The sequence below is a fragment of the Bos javanicus genome, chromosome 2, assembly GCF_032452875.1.
Source record: "Bos javanicus breed banteng chromosome 2, ARS-OSU_banteng_1.0, whole genome shotgun sequence".
Taxonomy (NCBI): domain Eukaryota; kingdom Metazoa; phylum Chordata; class Mammalia; order Artiodactyla; family Bovidae; genus Bos; species Bos javanicus.
Genome location: NC_083869.1, coordinates 71263201 through 71288387, shown reverse-complemented (window position 1 = coordinate 71288387; position 25187 = coordinate 71263201). Strand labels below are relative to the sequence as shown.

Sequence of the window (25187 nt, the reverse complement as noted above, 5' to 3'; positions counted from 1 at the left end):
GATGATCTAAATATGGGTCCAGGTGGGTGGCTATGGCTCCTTACTGCCTCCCTTAGGGTTGAGGTGCCCCCTGAGTTGGGTGGTCTTCGCAGCCTGGGTGGAGTGGAGCCAGGTGGGAGGCCAGGTTCCCTGCCTCAGATGCCCTTAATCACATCAGCACCTAGGAACTGGTGCTGCACAAATGACACTGCTACTCAGGACACCACCTCCCCTACACTGCACATCTGAGCTGTGGGACTTCATTTTCCATAGGCAGCCTGGGCTGGAACTGGATGACTCACACTATTCTCAGTAATCACTGAGATGGTCAGACTGACCGTCTGAATGCCTTGACCATGTTGCCTCCCCTGCATCTCCCCATCACCTATGGTCAAATTCTGTACTTTTTAACTTGGTTGTCAACTTCCCACTACCTAGTCTCCTTCCACATTGAAGGCACGCTGTATCCAGCCATACCAGATGCCCTCCCTGCTTGCTCCTGTTTTTCCCACCAGTGCTACTCACTCCTTTGAGGCCGCCTTGGCTGGTACAGGTGTCTGAACCAAGAAGACCTGCACCTGAATGCTGGTCCTGGGTTTCTTTAGCAGCTGAGTGACCTTAGGCAAGTTACTGCAGTGCTCAGGTCTCACTGTTCTGGAGCAAGGCTGAACTATGTCTAGGAACAGGGCACTGGCTCTGGAGGGGAGATCTAAGAGCTGCCTGGCCTCAGAGAGCCTCTCTTTAATTCCTTTTGGCCTCAGCATCCTCACCTGCAAAATGGAAATATGACTGCCTCCCTTGCAGGACTGTAGAAGTGACTGAAGGGGAACATGAGGCACAGAGGGTCTGATTGCTGTCTCCTTTAATTCTTACTATTCAACCACCTGCAAAGTCAAGCTTCAGCCTGTTTTCTTTGCAGCCTTAACCCCTTGCCCTTCTGAGGTCCTGACTGCCCTTCTCCCTGCTGAGCCCTCACTTCCCCTACTGGCTTTTTGCCTGCCCAGGTGCATGTGGCCAAGCTTCCCCAGAGGACACTGGGGATGCTTCCTGAAAATGCATGTTTCACCCTGACTGGGGTTTCCTTCCTTGCTTGTTTACCCTGCAACCACGGACTGGTTGGACCTCAGCCAAAACTCAAATGCTCATTAACCCTGCCTTCCTCAGAGTATGAGGCCAGCAATGTTCTTGACAGAGAGTTGGCAGTCCCTGCAGATTGACGTTTCAGCCCACCTGACTGGTGTAGTTGAAGCTGGGGAAGATGGAAACAGGGAAGGCCACTGCTATAATAACTCCTCTGCACCAAGGTGAACACAGGCCAGGTCTGAACAGGTGGGTGCGCCTGCCCACCCTCCAGCAAAGTGTACAGGGGGAGATAGGTAAGTTCAAACACTTCTAGATGAAATCTTTGGAAAAAGTGAGGAAGAGAGATTGGAATAGACGACATTATTTCAAGAACCCAAGTTATCGAAGTAAAGTAACAAAGATACTTTTAATTCATCTACTGATAAAAATTACTCAGCAAGGATTAGTAACCGTTTCAGCTCCTAATCTGTTAGTCATATCCTGGGCTGTCTTGAGCTTCTGGCTTAGCTAGTTATTTATGAACTTCATCCCCAGTATTAGAAAAACAAGGCATTAAATCAGTTTAGGTGAAATGAATGGCTGGCAGCCAAACTCAGTCTCTTATATTCCATATTTTTTCTTTAGTTCTTCTACTTTGTCAATGTAAGCTTTCATGGCATCTTCTTTAGAAGTCCCTGCAAGGTATCAACAAGATTATTTGTCAGAGAGGCAGTACTGTAGAAAGGCAGCAAACTTTAGAGCCCCAGGTTAATGCTGCGAGGCTGTTTCTCACCTGTGATGGGGATGGGGTTCTACTACCTACACCTCACAGACCTGGCCAGGATGTGACTTTTGAAGTCCTTAAGGAGCTTGGCCCACAGGGAAGGCTCCATAAAGCACTGAGCTCATAATGTGTGTGCAGCAGCCTGAGGCCTGTCACTGGCTTGCTGGCCAGGTGAGTATCCCACTGTTGTGTCCCACTGACTTTCACGATTGGCTTTGATCTATCAAGTATTTCTCTGTTGGGCTCTTATCTCTCAGAGCTGTTAAGCTGCCAGGGAAGAAACAAAGCCAGATACCCTCTTCTCCCCAGAGAGCAGCTTTGGGAACTCTGAAGACAAGCAGCTGGCCCTTGGAGGGGAAGACAGAGGACACTGGAGATATCCCTCAGAGATAGTGATGCCTGGTGTCCTGGATTCTATGCTGAAGGAGAGATACTCAGTGGGAATTAGTGTGTGTTCTGGAGCAAGGGTGAGTACATGGGGCCTCAGAATGGTATGGAAATGCCCAATGGGAATGGACAGTCAGAGGGGCATTCCTGTTTCACTTACTTGCAGATCCTAGGAGTGTATTTATTGTATTCTGGCCCCTTCTGAATTCAAGGGTTTCTCATTTGCAGGAAGACAGAGGGCTTATTCAGAAATGAGCAAGCTAGGACACAAAAGCTGGCAGGCACTTCAGTGCCAACTTCTGGGTCTTGCTGCCGCAGGTGGCATGTGATTAAGTCACAGCCGGGATACTTCTTGGCCTCTGTTCTTAGCATATAATAGCTCCATTCACCGAGGCTACGATGTGCCAGCAGCCTGCCATGCATTAATTCATTTCTGTTTTTAGGTGCCTTTCTGGCTGTAAGGGAACTAGGGAGTGCTACTTGGGCCAGGGGGTCACTGGCTGGCCTTGTGAGGGAAGGGAAGGTGTGGACAGGAAACCATCCCTATTCTGAATATCATAAAGCCCAAGGCAACTCATCACCTCCCAGTCTGTTTGTCAGTGGCCTGGTCCCCTGCCCCTCCACTCTCCAGATGATGTTATGACTCAGAGATGGTGTTTTTGGAAATGGCACACATGGTATCATAAGTGGTCTAGTTTTGTTTTTTTTTTCCATTCTGGTCTAGGTCAAACTGGTTCCCAGCACGTGCCTCATCCATTCTGTTCTCTGTCCTTACCCCTTACACTCCTTAACAGTATTTCATGACTGGGGTTCCCAAATGAGGGAAGCGTATTAAAACAATTACCTTTCAGCTCATTCCAGGCATCCCACTTGGCCTTGCCTTTGAAGTCCAACATTCCAGGACGTTCTTAAACAAGGGAAGGAAAGACATTAGACCTGCTGCAAGTTCTAATGGGGAACGTTATCCATTTTCTTGCCATGATAGTCATATTTTATCTTCTTTTTCCAGGCTCTGCTGTGGAGTTAAATGGGTCTAGTATAGTGGGTTCTGCCTTCAGAAACTTACATGTACAGAAATTCAAACTTAAAATCTAGAGAAAATAGGAGGAAAACTGTTTTCATTACCAGATAGCCCCTTTCTTATAAATTAACTCCAAAATTTCTTTTAAAAACCATACTTTATTTTTTTTAAACAAGTACCACAATCCATTCACCTGGCTTAAAATTCAACCACCACAAAGGGATTACTATAAAGTTTCCTTCCACTCTTCCCACCCAAGGTCTCTCTCCCATGTTATTGTTATCAGTTTTGTAGGTGTCCTTTTCTGTGAACTGTCTGTTCATATCCTTGCCCCATTTTGCTATCAAATTGTTAGTCTATTTCTTATTGTTTTATGGGAATTTTATTCCACCCCCCTCACCCCGAGGGCAAGCTTCCTTTAAGGTACACCATGGTTTTATACCTGTAGACATGTTATCACTTGCACTTGGGGAACACACTTACACCTCCCTGCTGACCTAGTTCACTGCCATGCTAAGAAGAAAGCCCAGGGGAGCAATTGCAGTGCCCGCAGCCAGGACCACAGTGTCTGAGAAACATAAAGTCTCCCCCGAAGTGCTTGCTGGGAAGCATTCCCAGGGACACCTGAGGGAAACCGTGCCCCAAAATCATCAGGATCTGAGACTGGCACATCCCAATAGCCCTCTCATGATGATGGAAAGGTGGTACAACATTTACACCGTCGAACTCAGGGGCCACCTGCCACTGGTGGCAGCTGAGCACCTGAAGTGTGACTGGGGAGTTAACTGTTGACTTTATTTCATTTTAACTATTCTCAGTTTAAATTTAGATAGCTGCATGTGCCTAGTGGCTGCTGTATTGGACCGAACAGCCCTAGAGGGAGCTGATAAGGAAGTGATAAGAATCCCAAGCCAGTCTACCTACACTAATGCGAAAGCAGGGCAGAGGACAGTCTCTGTGACAATCACGTTTGTCAGAAAAGTGTCTCAGTCACTCTGGTCACCCCTACTTCATTTCCCCTGCCTCCCTGGGAAGAGGCAGAGTTTATAAACCCAGGGTAAAACTCACCTTCACCACAAGACCTTTCTTAACTAAGCCCTCCCTGTGATTTTTATTTTAAAATATTTTATTTATTTGGCTGTGCTGGGTCTTAGTTGTTGCATATAGGATCTTTAACTGTTCCCCGACCAGGGGATCTAGTTCCCTGACCAGGGATAGAACCTGGGCCCCCTGCAGTGGGAGTATGGAATCTTAGCCACTGGACCATCAGGGAAGTCCCACTCCCTGTGATGTTTGATTTGGCACTGCCCAGGATCCTTAAGCAGCCAGCCCACCTGCTCTACCCTCTACCCTAACTGCAATGGAATTAGGGGCTATGCTCACCCTCCTAAACAGGAGCGAGGGGTGACCTCCTCTATGCTTCTGTGGCCACCATCTCTGAGTCCCTGTGTACAATGCATCATGCTATTGCCATATACTCTGGAGTTTGAAGAACTTAGGGGCAGAATGAAAACTGTCCAAGGGAGAAAAGACATTCTAGAATATGGTGGTCCAAACTAAGGCTTCAAATCTGTACCTAGATTTTTTGACAGGGAACAAATGGTGGAATTGCTGTCAGCAAAAATGCTTCTGACCTGCTGCAGAAAGCCAGCAGCTACTCTGGCCGTAGGAGCTGACATTGGGCTTGGCCCAGCTGCCAAGCTCTCCGACTTTGATCCTGTCCGACTGGGGTGGAAATAGTGTGGTTCAACAAAATTACTACTAGCTGAGAGCTTGGAGCAAGGCTCTTCAAAGCTAGGATCTTTGTTCCTCCCAAACAGATGGAAAATGCTGGTGATAACGAGACAAGTCCTCAAACTGGGATTTGAATTCTGCTATCTGAGCCACCAAGAAACCAAGAACAGTGCAGGGTCTGTAAACCCCATTCAGGAACATGATCTTTGGGCAACCTCTCCCAGTTTAAACCCCAGGAACCACCTTAAGAGTAGGGCTGTGGGTGGTTTTGAGAATGAGGTTCCCAGAGATTAACAGTTTCAGCACCAACCAAGGCTGCCAAGCCTACTTTGATGAATCTGGGCCCTCCCAACTCCACCTCAACATACCTGTATTTATGTCACCCACAGTTGCTTGTTTGTAGTGGCTGTAGATGAACAGCATCTCCTCATCTGCTGGCTTGGTCTTAAGATGCTTAACTTCCTCAGCAGCTTTGTCAAACTCAGCCTAAATATGAGTGAGAGAAGAGGCCTGACGAGTTCGGTAATTAGGATGGAGGGGTTGGAAAGGAAGCACTCTCTTGCCCTGCTGGTGAGGAAAAGCAGTCTTCCTCATCTCAACAGGGCAGCTAGAGAGATTCAGCAAAACCAGGAGGGTAAGCACATCCCTTCACTCACTTGGACAACTATGTATGGGGCTCTCACTAAACCAGGTATCACGAGCTGGAAACAGTGGTGAAGGAGGCAGGCTGAGACTGGCTGCAGCGGACACACACTTCACAGAAAAAGCAGCACGGCCAACTGGCTGGCCAGACAGAGGTCTCAGGATAGCCCTGACCTGCGATAGGGCTGGCACTGGGTGACTGAAACTGCGGAGAAAACTGCATGAGCGCAGCGGTGTCAGCGGCCAGAGCCCGCTGGTCCCCTCCCTCTGAGGCCAGGGGATCCGGCGCCGATCCCTGTTCCGGTGTCCGTACTGAAGATGGGGGAGGGGCCAAAGATCACCACCCCCCGCCCCCTCACTGCTAGGTCCCGGACAATCGTATACAGTCAAAGAAGAGGTCACCCCTCCTCAGGCTGTGACCCTCCCCTGGCCTCGCGCTGGACACTCGGCCCCTGCTTCCCCTGACCTCCAAGCTCTCAACCGCGGCCTCCTGGCTTCTCCACTCTATATGGCACCCCTACTCCTGCCGTGTCCTTCCGGATGGGGCACTCCGTCCCCTTAGTCTTTCAACCTATAAAAACCATTACATCCCATCTGTCCATGTTGGACGCTAGCCTCCGACCTCAATTCCTGCTTCACTGCGAACGAAGTCTTCCCTATGGGCAACTTGCCAGCCGTTGCGGACTCAGTAAAGATGTTAGGAGCCCAAAACCTGAAAGTTCCGCTTACAGGATTCTGTTCAGTCTGGGCTGGGCATGGGTCCAGAAATAACAGCAGAGCACGGAAGGGAAAGACCCTGCGGGGTTGTGTCTGCGGGATAACCCCGCACCAGCTTCCCGCCTCGTGGCACCTTCGCAGCCAAGGCTGGGCACGCGTATTACCTGAGACATGCCGGCGGTGTTGCAAAGATTCCAGGAAGCCCGCGGAGGCGGCGAAGAGAAGGTAGCAGCAGCACAAGAGACTCAACTGGCAGCGATTTTAGAAGCGCAACCTTAGGCCTCTCCACCGGTGCTCGGACCAGGAGAGACAGCCAATCAGAAGCTAGATGTACGATGGGGGCGTGCCCAACCGCCCCAAGCTGCCCCCAAGCTGCCAAACTCTCTGCCAACCTCGCTTGAACCCGCGGGGGTTTCCTTGCGCAAGCGCAGCGAGGAGGAGTCGAAGGGGACGCCGGGAGCAGGTGAGGATCGCGGAAGTAGAGCGTTCTCGGTAGTGACTGCCAGTTGGTCAGAGCGGGAATTGGGTTCTTGGGTCACCGTGGGGACTGACCAGCGAGGCAGAAGACAGGGGGTGGACGTTGAAGAGCGGAGGTTTTAAAATTTGTTTCATTAAATCTTGTGTCCTGCGTGAAATGCCGGAAGTCGCGCCGCTGGACGAGTAAACGCTCACGCTTGGGGAGGGCGAGGGGCCCGGTCCTTCTGTTGGGACTAGAAGAGACTTTCTGGGCGTGGTCCCTGGAGAACTGCGCGAGGGAGGGAAGCTGGATTGGTTCCCAGAGGGTCGAAGCCGAGGCCTCTTCCTCTGAATTTTTGACACGTTCTGTGACTTGCCGTTGGCCGTGATTTGCAGTCCTGTTTCGTGTGCAGTAATCCGTCTGGTGCACTTAAGTCAGGGATAGTGTCTTAGTTGTCTTGACCTCCCTGGTGGCTCAGACGGTTAAGAATCTGCCCAGTAGTGTGGGAGACCCAGGTTGGATCCCTGGATCGGGGAGATCCCCAGGAGGAGGGCACGGCAACACCTTCCAGTATTCTTGCCTGGAGAATTCCATGCACAGAGGAGCCTGGAGGGGCTACAGACCATGGGGTCGCAAAGAGCAGGACACAACCGAGCGAGTAACACTTTCACGTTAACAGACTTGGCCCGGACTAGGTGCTCAGCAGACATCTGTTATGACTTTCCTTCGTTCACGAGTGTGTACTGAAGTCTTGTCAGGTTACTTACACGCTCCAGACCGTAGGGTGAAGGATTAAGGGAAAGTAACTTTTGAGAAAGCCCCTCAAGAGGAAGCATTCCAGGCAGGAAATGAGTGTAAATGTCTGAGCAGGGAGTGAGGGGAGGATAGGAGATGAGGCTGGAAGTTTAAGGAGGTGACAGGCTGGCTGGATGATGCAGAACCTTGAATTTTATTCTGAGTGAATTAGAGGCTTTTGAGCAGAGGATAAGAAGACTAGGGCAGTTTTGCAAAGTTGTTGCAGAGGCTGATAGTCTCCATGGGAGAGAGGTGGGTGGGGGAGTTTGAAGGTGATACCTAAGAGACCAAAGGGAGAATTTTCTGGCTGCAGCTACAAAGGAGCTAGGTGAAAGGAGGGAATTGATGGAAAATAAGTCTCCTGTAATCTTTTGATAAAGAGAGACCATTCCTCTCCAATTCCTAATTTGTAAGGAGGAGTGGACTGCAGATCAGCCTTCAGATCCTTCCCACATTAATTTATAGCTGTAGGTGTTTAAAGAAAGGCCAGGTAGATGCTTTCAGATATAACTTACTAACTTAATGGAGATCAGGCTTTATAAAAAGGGGAAAAATGGAGATGCAATAGCAGGGAGCACATCTTGAGTCTTCAGCCTACGTGTAATTTTGTTTGAGAAAGCAAAGCCAAACGAATTAACAAATTTTGGAGCTAACTTTGGGGAAAATTACATTTGAATTGTAAGAGATGTGAGTGTCTTCCAAAATGACAATTCAGAACTGTCTTTTTGCCCTTAGCCCCATATGAAACTTGGATTCACTTTTGCCTCCATCATTTGGTGCTTACAGCTTCCTTGATGAAATTCAGATTATTCCCTGTGTGGATCATATTTGCAGTCAAATATATTTTCTAGTAGGTAGGTTTTGTGCTTCCTGGTGGCTCAATGGCAATGATTCTGCCTGCAGTGCGGAGCCTCAGGAGACATGGGTAAACACGAAGTTATTGTGTTTGTGTTGTGTTTGGCACATTTGAAAAGATTAGGTACCTCTGAAAATGAAATTTTCTTTTTATTCCTCCAAGGTTGGCTAGTGTGATTGAATTTTGACTGAAGTTCAACATTGCAGAAAGCAAAGCTAGTGTTTTAAATTAACTTGGTAATCTCCAGCTTAAGTGGGGTTGATTTTTTGGTTGCTTCTTTGGAATATATGCCACTTTTCTTGAAAAAACCGACCTTCCACATGGTGGTTTTGTGCCCAGGTTGCTAAAAGTGACAGAAGTATGGAACTAATCTCAGGGAGCCTGAGTCTGCAGCAGCTTGAAGTGGGGCTTCAGTTCCTTAACCAGAGATTGAGGCCAGGTCGCTGTGGTAAGAGCCCCAAATCCTAGCCACTAGGCCAGTGGTCAGTGACAAGGGCCCCAGCCCTTCAGCTTTGCAGAAAAGAATTTCCATGAAGTCAGAAAGTAGTGAAGCATGTGGAATATTTATTAAGAGGAAAAAGAGTACATTATATGTGGATAGAGACACGAGTGGACAGAGAGAGTCCCTGAGTTGTGCCTTCGTGGTAATTTGAATTACTTTTATGGGGCATTTCTTCCAAGTTTCTGTTGGCCAGTCATTTTAAATTGCCTGGTTCAGATACATCTCAGGATCCTCCCACATGTGTATATGTGTCTCTTAGCCAAGATAGTTTCTACTGAAAAGGCCTAAAGGTAGAACATCTCTTATCATCACTCCCCTTTTGACCTCCACAGAACCTACATACAATGTATGTAGCTGGGGAGCCTCCTGACTTCAAGAATGGGAAATATGTGGTCTGGGCAGGGAACAGCCTCCTCTCTCAATTGTCCTGCTTTTCTCCACGTGGAGTTCTGGTCCACAGAGAATGAATCTTCAATTGCTTTACCCTGGGGTGGTGGGTGGGAGGGGAGCTGTGGCATCTGCCTCCTGCCTCAGAACTAGTAGTGATTGCAGATCCCAGGGAACCGGGTGCTGTGTGATCTTGAGAAGAAGGAATAATGTTTTTCCTTGTTAGGGGATCCAGCCTAGGCCAAGTTTCAAAATAGCTGAAGGCATGCTTACTTTGTGCTTCCTTCCCTCACCTATGCAAATACTGCTTTATGCCCTGGAAATCAGTCCTGGGTGTTCATTGGAAGGAATGATGCTAAAGCTGAAGAAACTCCAATACTTTGGCCACCTCATGTGAAGAGTTGACTCATTGGAAAAGACCCTGATGCTGGGAGGGATTGGGGGCAGGAGGAGAAGGGGACGACAGAGGATGAGATGGCTGGATGGCATCGCCGACTCGATGGACATGAGTTTGGGTGAACTCTGGGAGTTGTTGATGAACAGGGAGGCCTGGCGTGCTGCAATTTATGGGGTCACAAAGAGTCGGACACGACTGAGTGACTGAACTGAACTGAACCATCTCTGCTCTAGGGAATTGGAATGTCATTCAGCTTTTAACATAAAGAGAGGGTAACAAGTCAGCAGCTGGTATTTAACTTTTAAAAGTAAATTTTAGAGTATATTTGGGGTCAGTAGATGATATGAATTTAAAAAAATAATTTGTTTTTGGCTATGCTGAGTCTTTGTCGTCAGGCAGGCTTTTTTCTTGTTGTGGCTAGCAGGTGCTACTCTCTAGTTGTGGAGTAAGAGCTTCTCATTGCAGTGGCTTCCCTTGTGGAGCACATGCTCCAGGGCACGTGCAGGCTTCAGTCGTTTTGGTACATGGGCTCAGTAGTTTCAGCTCCCAGGCTCTAGAGCATGGGCTCAATAGTTGTGGTGCACGGGCTTAGTTGGCTCTGTGGCATCTTCCTGCACCAGGGGACCATGTCTCCTGCACTGGTAGGTGGATTCTTTACCACTGACCCACCAGGGAAGCCCCGAATTTTTTGATTCTACATTTGACACTACTGGAAGGGTCTTCATATCCCAAGAAAGAACAAGGTTGTTAGCTCTGTTCATATTCTTGTTAGCAGCTATCACAGTTAGTAATTATTTTTTGTAATTATTTTATTTACAATTACTTTTATTTTAATTTACTCCTCTACTGTCTGAACCCCTGCCCTACCTAAGTCAGGGAGGATAGGGATTACTGAGTATCAGTTAGTGCTCTGTCTCCAAGTACCTGGCACTTAAATGGTGGGTGAATGAACAGAGTGCTTTTCTCTCTATGAAACATTTTCCTTCTGATTAGCCATGAACTTAGAAACCAACCAAGTTTATTAGAACTAAATGTGAAACTATGAGCTAGAGTAAAGTAGATGAACTCTGGTGGAAGGGCTATGTCATCTCTATGTTCTGCCCTCAGTCTTGGAAATAGAACACTTGAAATGTTAAGGGAAGATGAGAACCTGATGACGTGTCAGCCTACTTGACCCTCCTAGTTAGTGGAGGGGCCATTACCATTACTGCAGTTTCCCCCCACATCCTTGTCTTTCCAGTTTTGGCTGCTCACAGGCTTCACTTGCTGGGTGTCGGTGTAAAGCCAGCCAGGCAAGTTATATTAAGAGGGGAAAGCAGTTCTTGCCCAGTGGGTGTGAATAGTAGTTTAATATTATGTTTCTTGGTATAAACTAAATCTCTAATTTCTAAGAGTAACCTAGTCATTAAAATGTGAAAATCATTACCAAAAGCGTTACGGTAAAGCTTTACTAGAAGGCAAGGGTTAGTGTATTCACAAATGATGAATTATATTCATTTTGTATTTTCTGGTTTCTTGGCATAAGAGACTGGGGTTAATCATTTCTGTGACATTTAAAATTGTAGTTTCTATTTTCAGGAGTCAGGGTGCTCTGCTTTACCGTTCTCTGGCCAGGTAGTCCATGGCCTGGGGGTCTATTAGCTCATGTTGTCCTGGAGAAACAACCTGAGTTTCTTCATTAATGATGATACCTTTAATAGTAATTTTAGAAAGATGTTATCAGTAACAGTGATTGTAGCCATCTGACTCTGGTTTCTTAGTGCTCAGCACCCAATTGAGCTCAGAGGGGATAAAACAGGGAATAAAATTTTAGATAGAGAGATTAACCATAAACTTGGTAAGGGAACTTGATTTTAGGGAGGCTTGGGTTCAGAGGCATTTGGGAACTGCTGCTGGGATAGGAGTGGGGAGAGCTGGATAGAGTTGTGGCTTTTATTTTGTGAAGGTGAGGGGAACTGACAGCTGAGGTGAAAATGTACCATAGCTTTTCTTCTCCTGCCTGCCCCCCACCCCCCTGCCATTTCTCCTCCTTTGTCTCTTTTCCTTTTCTGATGAATAAACTGGTAAGAGGAGGCCTGGTTACCAGAGATCTTAACCAGCCCTTCCCCTTTGCCATTCTTTTCTTCCTTTGGCTATTTATATTTGGAGAAATTGGGTGAGAGAAGAATGGGCATGGGTGTAAGACACATGAGTGTGTGAGTCTCACCTTTCCCCTGTCCTGTTTTTGCCCAGCCAACATGGAGTGGGGGCGTGGTTTGGGCTTAGCTGAGACATGAAGACCAGGGTTTGGGTAGAGGTGGAGGTATTCCTGGCAGGAAGTGACCTTCACTGGCTGGGAGTTAAGAAGTAAGGAAAGTTACTTATAAGTTGGTCATGCACTGGTGAGCTGCAACCTGTGTTCTGTTTAGAAATACTTACGAATGTGGGCAGGCATAATGAAGTGCTCTACAAAGATAACTTCAGTACTGTAGTTCCTGTTCAACTTCACTAGAAGTATGAACTCTCTTCTAAATGTACTTTGTCTTCCTCACTTTGCCTGTTTCCCTAGCTCCTAGTTGCATGTGACAAGCGCTTGGTAAATGCTTTGAAACTAGGTTGTTACAAATGAATTTTCTAGTGCGCTTTCCAATTGCCTGTCAACAACAAAAAAATAGAAATATTAATATTTGATGACAAATGATGTGGCTGATAATTCCTTTGGAGATAATGCTGCTGTTGCTAAGTTACTTCAGTCGTGTCTGACTCTGTGCGACCACACAGACGGCAGCCCACCAGGCTCCCCTGTCCCTGGGATTCTCTAGGCAAGAACACTGGAGTGGGTTGCCATTTCCTTCTCCAATGCATGAAAGTGAAAAGTGAAAGTGAAGTCCCTCAGTCGTGTCCGACTCTTAGCGAGATAATACAGTTTTATTTATTTGCTTATTTTTGATTTTTTTTTTTTTTGGATGTGGACCATTTTTAAAATCTGTATTGCTTTTGTTACAATATTGCTTCTGTTTTATGTTTTTCATTTTTTTGGCCACCAGGCATGTGGAACCTTTAGCTTCTCAGATCAGATCAGATCAGATCAGTCACTCAGTCGTGTCCAACTCTTTGCGACCCCATGAATCGCAGGGCACCAGGCCTCCCTGTCCATCACCAACTCCCGGAGTTCACTCAGACTCACGTCAATCGAGTCAGTGATGCCATCCAGCCATCTCATCCTCTGTCGTCCCCTTCTCCTCTTGCCCCCAATCCTTCCCAGCATCAGAGTCTTTTCCAATGAGTCAACTCTTCACATGAGGTGGCCAAAGTACTGGAGTTTCAGCTTTAGCATCATTCCTTCCAAAGAAGTCCCAGGGCTGATCTCCTTCAGAATGGACTGGTTGGATCTCCTTGCAGTCCAAGGGACTCTCAAGAGTCTTCTCCAACACCACAGTTCAAAAGCATCAATTCTTCGGCGCTCAGCCTTCTTCACAGTCTAACTCTCATATCCATACATGACCACAGGAAAAACCATAGCCTTGACTAGATGAACCTTTGTTGGCAAAGTAATGTCTCTGTTTTTGAATATGCTATCTAGGTTGGACATAACTTTCCTTCCAAGGAATAAGCGTCTTTTAATTTCATGGCTGCATTCACCATCTGCAGTGATTTTGGAGCCCAGAAAAATAAAGTCTGACACTGTTTCCCCATCTATTTCCCATGAAGTGATGGGACCAGATGCCATGATCTTCGTTTTCTGAATGTTGAGCTTTAAGCCAACTTTTTCACTCTCCACTCTCACTTTCATCAAGAGGCTTTTGAGTTCCTCTTCACTTTCTGCCATAAGGGTGGTGTCATCTGCATATCTGAGGTTATTGATATTTCTCCCTGCAATCTTGATTCCAGCTTGTGTTTCTTCCAGTCCAGCGTTTCTTATGATGTACTCTGCATATAAGTTAAATAAGCAGGGTGACAATATACAGCCTTGACAAACTCCTTTTCCTATTTGGAACCAGTCTGTTGTTCCATGTCCAGTTCTAACTGTTGCTTCCTGACCTGCATACAGATTTCTCAAGAGGCAGATCAGGTGGTCTGGTAATCCCATCTGTTTCAGAATTTTCCACAGTTTATTGTGATCCACACGGTCAAAGGCTTTGGCATAGTCAAGAAAGCAGAAATAGGTGTTTTTCTGGAACTCTCTTGCTTTTTCCGTGATCCAGCGGATGTTAGCAATTTGATCTCTGGTTCCTCTGCCTTTTCTAAAACCAGCTTGAACATCAGGAATTTCACGGTTCACATATTGCTGAAGCCTGGCTTGGAGAATTTTGAGCATTACTTTACTAACGTGTGAGATGAGTGCAGTTGTGCGGTAGTTTGAGCATTCTTTGGCATTGCCTTTCTTTGGGATTGGAATGAAAACTGACCTTTTCCAGTCCTGTGGCCACTGCTGAGTTTTCCAAATTTGCTGGCATATTCAGTGCAGCACTTTCACAGCATCATCTTTCAGGATTTGGAATAGCTCAATTGGAATTCCATCACCTCCACTAGCTTTGTTCGTAGTGATGCTTTCTAAGGCCCACTTGACTTCACACTCCAGGATGTCTGGCTCTAGGTCAGTGATCACACCATCATGATTATCTGGGTCATGAAGATCTTTTTGTACAGTTCTTCTGTGTATTCTTGCTATCTCTTCTTAATATCTTCTGCTTCTGTTAGGTCCGTACCATTTCTGTCCTTTATCGAGCCCATCTTTGCATGAAATGTTCCTTTGGTATCTCTGATTTTCTTGAAGAGATCCCTAGTCTTTCCCATTCTGTTGTTTTCCTGTATTTCTTTGCATTGATCGCTGAAGAAGGCTTTCTTATCTCTTCTTGCTATTCTTTGGAACTCTGCATTCAGATGTTTATATCTTTCCTTTTCTCCTTTGCTTTTCGCTTGTCTTCTTTTCACAGCTATTTGTAAGGCCTCCCCAGGCAGCCATTTTGGTTTTTTGCATTTCTTTTCCCTGGGGATGGTCTTGATCCCTGTCTCCTGTACCATGTCACGAACCTCATTCCATAGTTCATCAGGCACTCTATCTATCAGATCTAGGCCCTTAAATCTATTTCTCACTTCCACTGTATAATCATAAGGGATTTGATTTAGGTCATACCTAAATGGTCTAGTGGTTTTCCCTACTTTCTTCAATTTAAGTCTGAATTTGGCAATAAGGAGTTCATGGTCTGAACCAGAGTTTAAACCTGTGCCCCCTGCAGTGGAAGTGTGGAGTTTCTTAACCACTGGACAGTCAGGGACGTCCTTCTGTGCTCTTTACCTGTTTTGTCCTGATGGTAACAGCTTGCACAGCTATTGTACATACCACAAATAGTATATTGGCAATAATAGGTTGAAGATACAGAACATTTTCATCATCGTCCTTTTATTGCCCTGTGATAGCCACAACCACTTCCCTCCTGTCCTGACTCTTCCTCTGCTCCTGGCAACCAGCAATTTATTCTATTTCTATAATTTTGTCATTTCAAGAATGTTATATAAGTGAAATCATGTAGTTTGTAACCTTTTGGGATTGGCTTCTTTACTCATCATAGTTCTCTAGTGATTCATCCAGATTGTTGTATGTACCAGTAATTCCTATTGCTGAGTGTATTCCATCGTATAGATGAACCAGTTTGTTTAACTGTTCACCTGTTGAAGGACATCTGCACTGTTTCCACATTTTAATTGTTACCAATAAAGCTGCTGCTAGTCACTCATGTACAGATTTTTCTGTGAATGTTTTCATTTTTCTGGAATGAAAGCCCAGGAGTGCAGTTCTGGGCCATATGGCCATTCCATATTTGGTTTTGTAAGAAATTGCCATTGTGTCTGTACCATTTTACATTCCTACCAGTAATAAAGGAGAGATCCAGTTTCTCCACATCCTTGCCAGAATTTGGTGTTATCACTATTTTTTATTTTAGGCATTCTTATATGTGTGTAGTGGTATCTCATTGTGGTTTTAGGTTTGCATTCCCTAATTATTAATGATGTTGAGCATCTTTTTGTGTGTGTATTTGTGCCACATGTATAATCTCTTCTCTGAATTTTCTGTGTCTTTTGGTTGTGTTTAAATTGGATTTTTTTAGATGTTGAGTTTTGGGAGTTCTTAATATATTCCAGATACTATTCCTTTGTTGGAAATGTGGTTTACAAATATTTTCTTCCAATTTTTAGTTTTTTTTTTTTTTAATCTTAACAGAGTCTTTCACAAACCATAAAATTTTAATTCTGGTGAAATCCAGTTTTTCCAGTTTTTTCTTTTATGGATTACACTTTTGGTGTCGTGTATAATAAATTTTGACCTAGCCCTAGATTCTGAGAATTTTCTCTTTTTTTTAGTAAAAGTTTTATAGTTTTGCATTTTAAAATTCACATAATTTATTTTGAGTTAATTTTTGTATAAAGTATAAGATTTAGATTGAGGTTCTCCTCCCCTCCCCTACCTTGGATGTCTAATTGTTCCAGCACCATTTGTTGAAAAGATATCTTTCCTTTAATGAATTGCTTTTTGCACCTTTGTCTGTAACCTCTTGGGCATATTTATGTGGTCTTTTCTGGGTCCTGTCTTCTGTTGATCTGTGCATCTGTTCCTCCACCAATACTACACAGTCTTGATTATTGTAGCTGTATAATAAATTTTGAAATTGGGTAAACTAATTCTTTCTACTTTATTCTCCTTTTGCAGAATTGTTTAGTTATTTTAGTTCCTTTCTCATTCCATATAAATTTTAGAATAAACTTGTCTATGTCTAGAACTTCCAGAACTATGTTCTAGAACCATAACTATATTGAATAAGAGTGATGAGAGTGTATATATACTTGCCTTGGATTTGTAGAGAATATTGGTCTGTGGCTTTTGTTTTTATAGTGCCTTTGGTTGGTTATCCTGTAACTATTAACTTCATAAAATGAATTAGGAAATGTGCCCTCCTATTCTGTTTTCTAGAAGAGAATGTGTAGAATTCTTCAGTGAAACCTTCTGGGCCTAGAGATTTCTCTTTTGGGAGTATCAAAATTATGGATTTTCCTTAATAGTTTCCTTAAAAGTTCCATTCAGATTATCTATTTCTTATTGGATTAATGGTGGTAGTTGGTGTTTTTCAAGAAATTGGCCCCTTTAACCTATGTTGTGAAATGTGTGTATGTAGATTTGTTCATAGTATTCCCTTATGAAATGTACAGAGTCTTAGCGAATATTTGTTTCATTTCTGATATTGATCATTTAGATCTTCTCTCTTTTTTTGGCCAGTCTTGCACAAGATTTGTCAATTTTTTTGGTCTTTCCAAAGAACTAGCCCTTTTTTCATTGATTTTTTCTTTATTGTCTTTCTGTTTTCAACTTTATTGATTTCTGTCCTCTATTATTTCTTTCCTTCTGCCTATTTTGGTTTGTTTTGCGTTTATTTTTCTAGGTTCCTGAGATGAAAGCTTCTGACTCTTCACCAGGCCCCCTGTGACACTAATATTAACATTTGTGAAGTGGAGCACAGGTTGCTGGATGGCGAGCTGTGGTCAACGGAGGACCACAGAGAAGTTGAAATAGAGATCGTTATTACTCACCCGTCCTGAAGGAAGTACATGGCACTACTCAAGGACCCACATGGGGAGGAGGTCAAGACTGAGTACAGGGAGAGAGTGAGCTGTAAGACCTGGAACACATGGTCTATGGGTGGAATCCCTGGGGTTCCCCGGCTAACACTGGATTGATCAGTTCAAACCAAATATGCAGGGTTCCAGTAAGCTCTGTGGAGGTTTTATCTAAGGAGTGTCAAAGGGCAGGCCCTGGAGGCAGGGGAAACTGGTGATCACAAGGGCTGTGGGGGAAGTCTTATCAGGAGCTTGTATTTCTTTGTGATTCAGGGCTGTTATCTAGGGCACATTCTTCCATGAGGGGGCAAGTTTCAGTTTAAGGTCCTCGTGGGGCTACACAGCCAAACAAAATGTTTGCTGGGGCAGCAGTATCACGTAGTAGCTTAGCTAAACTCTCCACAGCGCCCCCGTGGGGAAGGCGGGGGCCTTTTATTACTGTGGAGGTGGGAGTCTGAGCTCTTTACTGACTCCAGGATGCCGAGGAGTCAAGCTGGTGATTATCCAGCTCCCTACTCAGCCTTCTCTAATGTGACCCTGGCGGGGGGGTTGGGGCTCCTCATTAAGGCCTGGGGAGGGTAGAAGTCTAGGCTCCAGCTCTACCTTTGCTAGTGGGGGTTGGGCAGCAGTTTCTTATGTGATTTCTGGCTGGATTAGAGGGCTCCTTTGTCTAAAAGTTTTCTTTCTTGGCTAGGCTGCCCCTTTCCTGGTCCTTTGGCTAGATAGAGAAGACTTGTTCAAGCTTTTTTTTTTTTCCTTTTCCTGCACCTGTTTGTGATTCTGGGTTGCTGACTTCTTCAGCTCTGTGTCTGAGATATATGAAAACCCAGGGACCTCTCCACCATGTTCCTTAGGTCTGTAGATCCCTAGCTAATTGTTGCCCTCCCTCCACCTTTCTGATCCTCTTACATTTGTTTTATAGATAATGTTCAGGATTTTTAGTTGTATTTTAATCAGGACATATAGGGAAAGATACATCTACTCCATCTTTCTAGACACAGAAATGAATAGTGCCACTTAAAATTCATCATTAGTTTCTCCGTGAGTTAGACTAGATTCTGAATTCATAACCCAAGTTGTGGCTTTTAAAGTTGAATAAAAACTCAGTGTTCTCCATTCTTTTCAGAAGAGCATTAGTTCTCTTTTGGCTATTTGAAGGTTGTTTCATGTGGTTGAAGCTTACAACCTCCCAAATTCAATAGCAGGATTATTTTCTTCTTAAGAAGCCAAGTGGTAGGGGAATATAGCCAATATTTTGTAATAAGTGGAGTATAACCTTTAAAAAATGTTGTTCTCTTATAACTTATATAGTATTCTATAGCAACTTCTTCAATTAAAAAAAAAAAGAAGCCAAGTGGTCAAATACAAGCCAAGTGGTTTGCCATTAAAAGTGAGTTTGTGCTGTGCTATGCTAAGTGGCTTCAGTCATGTCCGACTCTGTGCAACCCTATGGACTGTAGCCCACCAGGCTCCTCTGTCCATGGGATTCTCCAGGCAAGAATACTGGAGTGGGTTGCCATTTCCTCCTCCAGGGGATCTTCCTGACCCAGGGATCGAACCTGTGTCTCCCACATTGCAGGTGGGTTCTGTACCACTAGCCCCACCTGGGAAGCCCAAAACATGAGTTTCGGTAAGGCCAAATCCAACTTTAGCTAGTGCTTAATATAATGTATGTTTTAAAATATTAACTTAGAAACAATTTATTTTAAAAAGCATCCTTCCTGGGATGGGTGATACAAAAAGTAAGTTTTGAATTTATCTTAACAGTATTTTCGGGCTTCCCAGGTGGCCCTAGTGGTAAAGAACTCACTTGTCAATGCAGGTAGAAGAGATATGGGTTTGATCCCTTGGTCAGAAAGATCCCCTAGAGGAGGGCATGGCAACCCACTCCAGTATTCTTGAGTGGAGAATCCCTGGCAAGGGATTCCAGAGGAATCCCAGGCTTTAGAGGAGCCTGGAGTCCGAAGGGTCCCTTAGTCCATAGGGTCACACAGAGTCAGACACAACTACAGTGACTTAGCACATGACAGTATTTTCTGATTATGTGTAATAGTACCTGAAATGTTGCTGCAGTGACACTGATTGTTCTTTAGTAGAGTCTGCCAAATACATTATTTGTGTGTAGGTAGCTCTTGATGGAAGGCATGTGTTCTAGTCTTGTCTCTGCTACTGAATTAGCTGTGTTATTCTAGACTTACATATCCTTTGTTTCCTCATCAGCAAAATAGGGGCAGTTGCACCTGCTTTGCTGATAGGTAATTGAGGATTATTAGTGACATTGTACAGGGGACAGGGAACAAGACCATCCCCAAGAAAAAGAAATGCAAAAAAAGCAAAATGACTGTCTGAGGAGGCCTTACAAATAGCTGTGAAAAGAAGAAAAGTGAAAGGCAAAGGAGAAAAGGAAAGATACACCTATTTAAATGCAGAGGTCCAAAGAATAGCAAGGAGAGATAAGAAAGCCTTCCTCAGTGATCAATGCAAAGAAATAGAGGAAAACAACAGAATGGGAAAGACTAGAGATCTCTTCAAGAAAATTAGAGATACCAAGGGAATATTTCATGCAAAGATTGGCTCAATAAAGGACAGAAATTGTATGGACCTAACAGAAGCAGAAGATATTAAGAAGAGGTGGCAAGAATACACAGAAGAAGTGTACAAAAAAGATCTTCTCTGCCGGGGTCCAGCCCCGGTGGATCCAGGGAATTCGAAGAGGAGACGGCTTCGGTGATCAGGATATGATAGAATTAAAGATATAAAGAGTGGTTAAATAAGGATAGCTCAGTGAGAAAATTTAGTGAAGAAAAGAGGCTGAATAATTCAGCCAGAAGGTGAGAGAAAGAACGACATGGGGAGACCAAGTTTCGGTGAACAAGGCCCGCACTTTATTTTCCAAAGTAGTTTTTATGCCTTAAGTTATGCATAGAGGATAATGGGGGAAGGGGTAGAGTCATGCAGTAAGCCAGGCTTTCTTCCTGCAAACTTATCATATGCAAAAGTTTAGGTGATTTGCATCATCTTCTGGCCCGGAGGCCTGTTAACATTTTAAGACCCTTTCTTCAGAAAACTTATTTTTCTCTAAAGGTGATTAGTCAGGTGCCACCCTCCAAAAGCATTAGATAAAGTTGCATTCCTACAGGGCAAAGGTGTGGTGGGCTATAACAAGAAAAAGAATTAACTCAAGGGTCCAAGGTTACAAACATTAAAGCTACTACTTACACCAATTATATTAATCAATACACTGCCAGGGACACAGCAGGTAAGGGATATGGAGATTTAGCAGCAAACATTGGCCCAACAAGTGAAAAACCCTTCACCAATACAATTTCTAATCAATCTTTCAACTGCTCAAAGGAATCTGTATTTAGACAGTTTAGAACATCTCATGCCTCTCACAGTTGGGAGGCTCTGAACAATCACATGGCTGGAAAAACCTATTCAGGCAGGCTAGAGGACTTCCAAAGGAGTTTGTAGGTTGAAACACTATCACACCCAGGAACTTTATTAACTGGAGCTGTAAGTTAACTCTTTTTTCAGAGAGAGGTAGTGGGGGACAGCCCCCTGTAAAGTCAGAGGTATAGGTGAGAGCACAAAGCAGAAAGTAGGCAGACTCTGGTTTTGGGGGTAGATGCTCGAGAATTTCCAGGGGGACTCCTGAGGCTTGATCCCGCCTTTGCGTATGCCAAGCCTCCTTCCTCATGACCTTTGCCACGGGCAGAGTTCCTCACGCTGGCTCCTGGCAGTGATAGAATTCCAGTTGAGCTATTCCAGATCCTGAAAGATGATGCTGTGAAAGTGTTGCACTCAATATGCAATATGCCGGGAGATGGGTCCCGGCATCTCCCTCTTTTTTATTTCTTAAAACAGCCAGATGCAGCTCAGTCGCGAGTTTCTGAATGTTCTGCTGAAGAATCCTGACAATACAAGGAAGAATGATTATGAGAAGCAAAATTAAAGCACCAACAGATTAGACAGAATGTTTTTTCCTGAAATGAAGTTAGAGAAAGTGTGAAAAAAGTCATTAGCTGCTCCAGCAGCGGTAAAATCCAGTTGAGAGTGTTCCAGGGTCTGTATTTGATTATGAAGTTTCCCTAAGTCCAGGCCAATGTCAGAGCTGTTCCAAACACCTGAGATATGATTTTTGATTTTTTCCCATTCATAATCTGTCTCATTCACCTTCAAACATGTCACGCATATCCACCGGTAATCAGTGTGGCAAGACAGAACCATTTTCACTTTTAAAGCCTGTAACTCAGTCCCAATATGCATTATTGCCTCTTCCAAGGCATCTACCCTCATCTCCAACTTTCTATCTATAGCTTCCTGTGTTGCTAGAGTTAGAGAAACATTTTTAGACATGGTATCAACATATTGGGCAGTATGCACTTGTTGAGTCAATGATATTGCTGCCACAGTAACAGAAGTAATTGTGGTTATTAAAGCTGCTATTTCCAGGATAAGCAAGCCCACAAACCGTCGCGATCGCATTAAATCTTGTAGCAGGAAGAAAGCCTGGCTTACTGCATTTCACGACCAAGATAACCATGATGGTGTGATCACTCACACTCACCTAGAGCCAGACATCCTGGAATGTGAAGTCAGGTGGGCCTTAGGAATCATCACTACGAACAAAGCTAGTGGAGGTGATGGAATTCCAATTGAGCTATTTCAAATCCTGGAAGATGATGCTGTGAAACTGCTGCACTCAATATGCCAGCAAATTTGGAAAACTCACCAGTGGCCACAGGACTGGAAAAGGTCAGTTTTCATTCCAGTCCCAAAGGCAATGCCAAAGAATATTCAAACTACCGCACAATTGCACTCATCTCACACGCTAGTAAAGTAATGCTCAAAATTCTCCAAGCCAGGCTTCAGCAGTTCATGAACCGTGAACTTACAGATGTTCAAGCTGGTTTTAGAAAAGGCAGAGGAACCAGAGATCGAATTGCCAACATCCGCTGGATCGTTGAAAAAACAAGAGCATTCCAGAAAAACATCTATTTCTGGTTTATTGACTATGCCAAAGCCTTTGACTGTGTTGATCACAATAAACTGTGGAAAATTCTGAAAGAGCTGGGAATACCAGACCACCTGACCTGCCTCTTGAGAAACCTATATGCAGATCAGGAAGCAACAGTTAGAACTGGACATGGAACAGCACACTGTTTCCAAATAGGAAAAGGAGTACGTCAAGGCTGAATATTGTCACCCTGCTTATTTAACTTCTATACAGAGTTCATCATGAGAAATGCTGGGCTGGATGAAGGACAAGCTGGAATCAAGATTGCCAGGAAAAATAGCGATACCCTCAGATATCCAGATGACACCACCCTTATGGCAGAAATTGAAGAACTAAAGAGCCTCTTGATGAAAGTGAAAGAGGAGAGTGAAACAGTTGACTTAAAGCTCAACATTCAGAAAATGAAGATCATGGCATCTGGTCCCATCACTTCATGGGAAATAGATGGGGAAACAGTGGCTGACTTTATTTTTTTGGGCTCCAAAATCACTGCAGATAGTGACTGCAGCCATGAAATTAAAAGATGCTTGCTCCTTGGAAGGAAAGTTATGACCAACCTAGACAGCATATTAAAAAGCAGAGACATTACTTTGCCAACAAAGGTCCGTCTAGTTAAGGCTGTGGTTTTTCTGGTAGTCTTATGGATGTGAGAGTTGGACTATAAAGAAAGCTGAGTGCCGAAGAATTGATGCTTTTGAACTGTAGTGTTGGAGAAGACTCTTGAGAGTCCCTTGGACTGCAAGGAGATCCAACCAGTCCATCCTAAAGATCATTGTTTATTGGAAGGACTGATGTTGAAGCTGAAACTCCAGTACTTTGGCCACCTGATGCAAATAGCTGACTCATTTGAAAAGACCCTGATGCTGGGAAAGATTGAGGGCAGGAGTGGAAGGGGATGACAGAGGATGAGATGGTTGGATGGCATCACCAACACAATGGACATGGGTTTGGGTGGTCTCCGGGAGTTGGTGATAGACAGGGAAGCCTGACTGACGTACTGCGGTTCATGGGGTCGTAAAGAGTCAGACATGACTAAACGACTGATCTGAACCTAATGATATTTCTAAAGCGTTTAGCACATTCCGAGTAGCTATTATTATCATCCTTAATGCACTTTGTTAAAGCAAAAACCTTGAAGCATATTCATAACAAAATTAGGGATAACTTGCCCCAGGCCTTGTTATAAATGATCATAGAGTTGAGATTGAGGAATCTGTGACTTTTCTTCATTGACTCCATTGTAGTTTTTCAGGAACTGTTTGCAGTGCCATTTAATACGGATTGGTGTAATAATAGAGATTTTTTTTTGGTGGCGGGGGGGGCTTGTTGAATTGGGTTCCTAGACTCAATTCCAGTGTACATATATGGAGGCTTCCCCACATCAACAAGCAGTTCTTGATGCTAGGAGGGTATCCACAAATTCAACTCAGTTCTGACAGTACCTGTCCAGATAGAATCAGATTCCATAGACAAAGGGCTCAGTTGCACAAGTTTGCCCTCCACTTCAGAGGCCAGTCACACAAGTTGTTATCTGTGCTTTTGACCAGCTACAGATTGGAGGTTCTGTTGACCCCTCCAATTCAGGATGCCAGCTGCAAGTCTAGGTTGCAGCCCATACTTCTGATCAATTGGTTGTAAATCAGAGGTTCCCACAACTCCCTCTTGGGGTTCAATTAGCTTGTTAGAAGAGCTCACAGAACTCAGGAAAACCTGTTTACTCACTAGATTACCAACTTATTATAAAAGGATATTAAAGGATATACATCAACAGTCAGACAAGATACATGGGTTGAGGTCCTACAAAGGGACTTCTGTTGTCATGGCTGATGAAGCTGAGCATGGGGGCATGTGGAAGTGTTCTGGTTCCCCAACATGGAAGATCTCTGAAAAAGATCCAAAAAGCTGTCCTTTGGAGTTGTTTATGGAGGCTTCATTACATGGTTATGATTAACTAAATCACTGGCCAGTGGTGGTCGATTCAACTTCCAGCACAGGGTGGGACTGAAAGTTAGTTTTCCTAACACAGCCCCCACCTTTGTGTAGACCCCAAAAGTCACCTTCCCTGGAGTGGTTTTCAGAAACTGAGGGTGAGAGACCAAATTCCATTCCATTGTTCAGGAGATTCTAAGAGATTTGGAAACTGTGAGCAGGAACTGTGGATGAGGACCAAATGTATATGTATTTCCTATAAGTCATGACATTTCTGTGTAGTGAGGTTTCACTGTCATTGTGGCTCATATGTATTTTTTTTTTACTGCACCATGCAGCATGGAGGATCTTAGTTCCCTGGACCAGGGATCCAAATCATGCCCCCTGCAGTGCAAGTGCTGATTCATAACTCCTGGACCACCAGGGAACTCCTGTTGTTCATATTTTAATAATTAGGTTACTTTCAAAAATGAAAGTTTTAGTTGAAGCAGACAAATGTTAAAACTGTCATTCATGCCCCTTTATCCACTGCCTCCCTCTGTAAGAACACCTTTCACTTCTATATATGTCTTTGCAATTTGGCATTTGTGTTAGTCTCTTAGGGTTGCTATAGCAAAGTATCGTAAGCTGGGAGACTTCAAACAACAGATATTTATTGTCCCATAGTTCTGGGGGCCAGAAGTCCAAAATCAATGAGCAAGCCTGATTCCTTGTGAAGATTGTGAGAGAGAATCTGTTCCTTGTCTCTCTCTTATTTTCTGGTAGACCCAAGCATTCCTTGGCTCGTAGAGGCATCACTTCAGTCCCCCATCTTCACATGGTGGTCTTCTTGTGTGCTTGTCTTTACAAGGCCCTCTGCTTTCATAAGGACGCTAGTTGTATTGGATATGAGGCCCAGCCTATCCCAGTATGACCTCACCTTAATGAG

General features: G+C 44.4%; 2 protein-coding genes across 4 annotated transcripts in view; one reads left to right on the top strand and one right to left on the bottom strand.

Annotated features, from left to right (window-relative positions):
• Positions 1 to 25187, top strand: part of C2H2orf76 (chromosome 2 C2orf76 homolog) — a 106561-nt gene that overhangs the window by 15453 nt on the left and 65921 nt on the right. For 2 of the 3 annotated variants that reach the window (XM_061439741.1, XM_061439754.1), the window contains exon 1: positions 6655 to 6789. The exons of the other annotated variant lie outside the window; for it this stretch is intronic. In XM_061439741.1, coding sequence (XP_061295725.1) covers positions 6655 to 6789 — 135 coding nt within the window. Of the gene's footprint in view, positions 1 to 6654; positions 6790 to 25187 lie in introns of those variants that run through there. 3 annotated transcript variants of the gene reach the window in all.
• DBI (diazepam binding inhibitor, acyl-CoA binding protein) lies at positions 1450 to 6581 on the bottom strand. The gene is made up of 4 exons (XM_061439779.1): positions 6491 to 6581; positions 5336 to 5453; positions 3057 to 3119; positions 1450 to 1736 (listed from the first exon to the last, which is right to left on the bottom strand). Exons 1-4 carry the CDS (start codon positions 6497 to 6499, stop codon positions 1663 to 1665), a joined length of 264 nt encoding a protein of 87 aa, XP_061295763.1. The 5' UTR covers positions 6500 to 6581; the 3' UTR covers positions 1450 to 1662.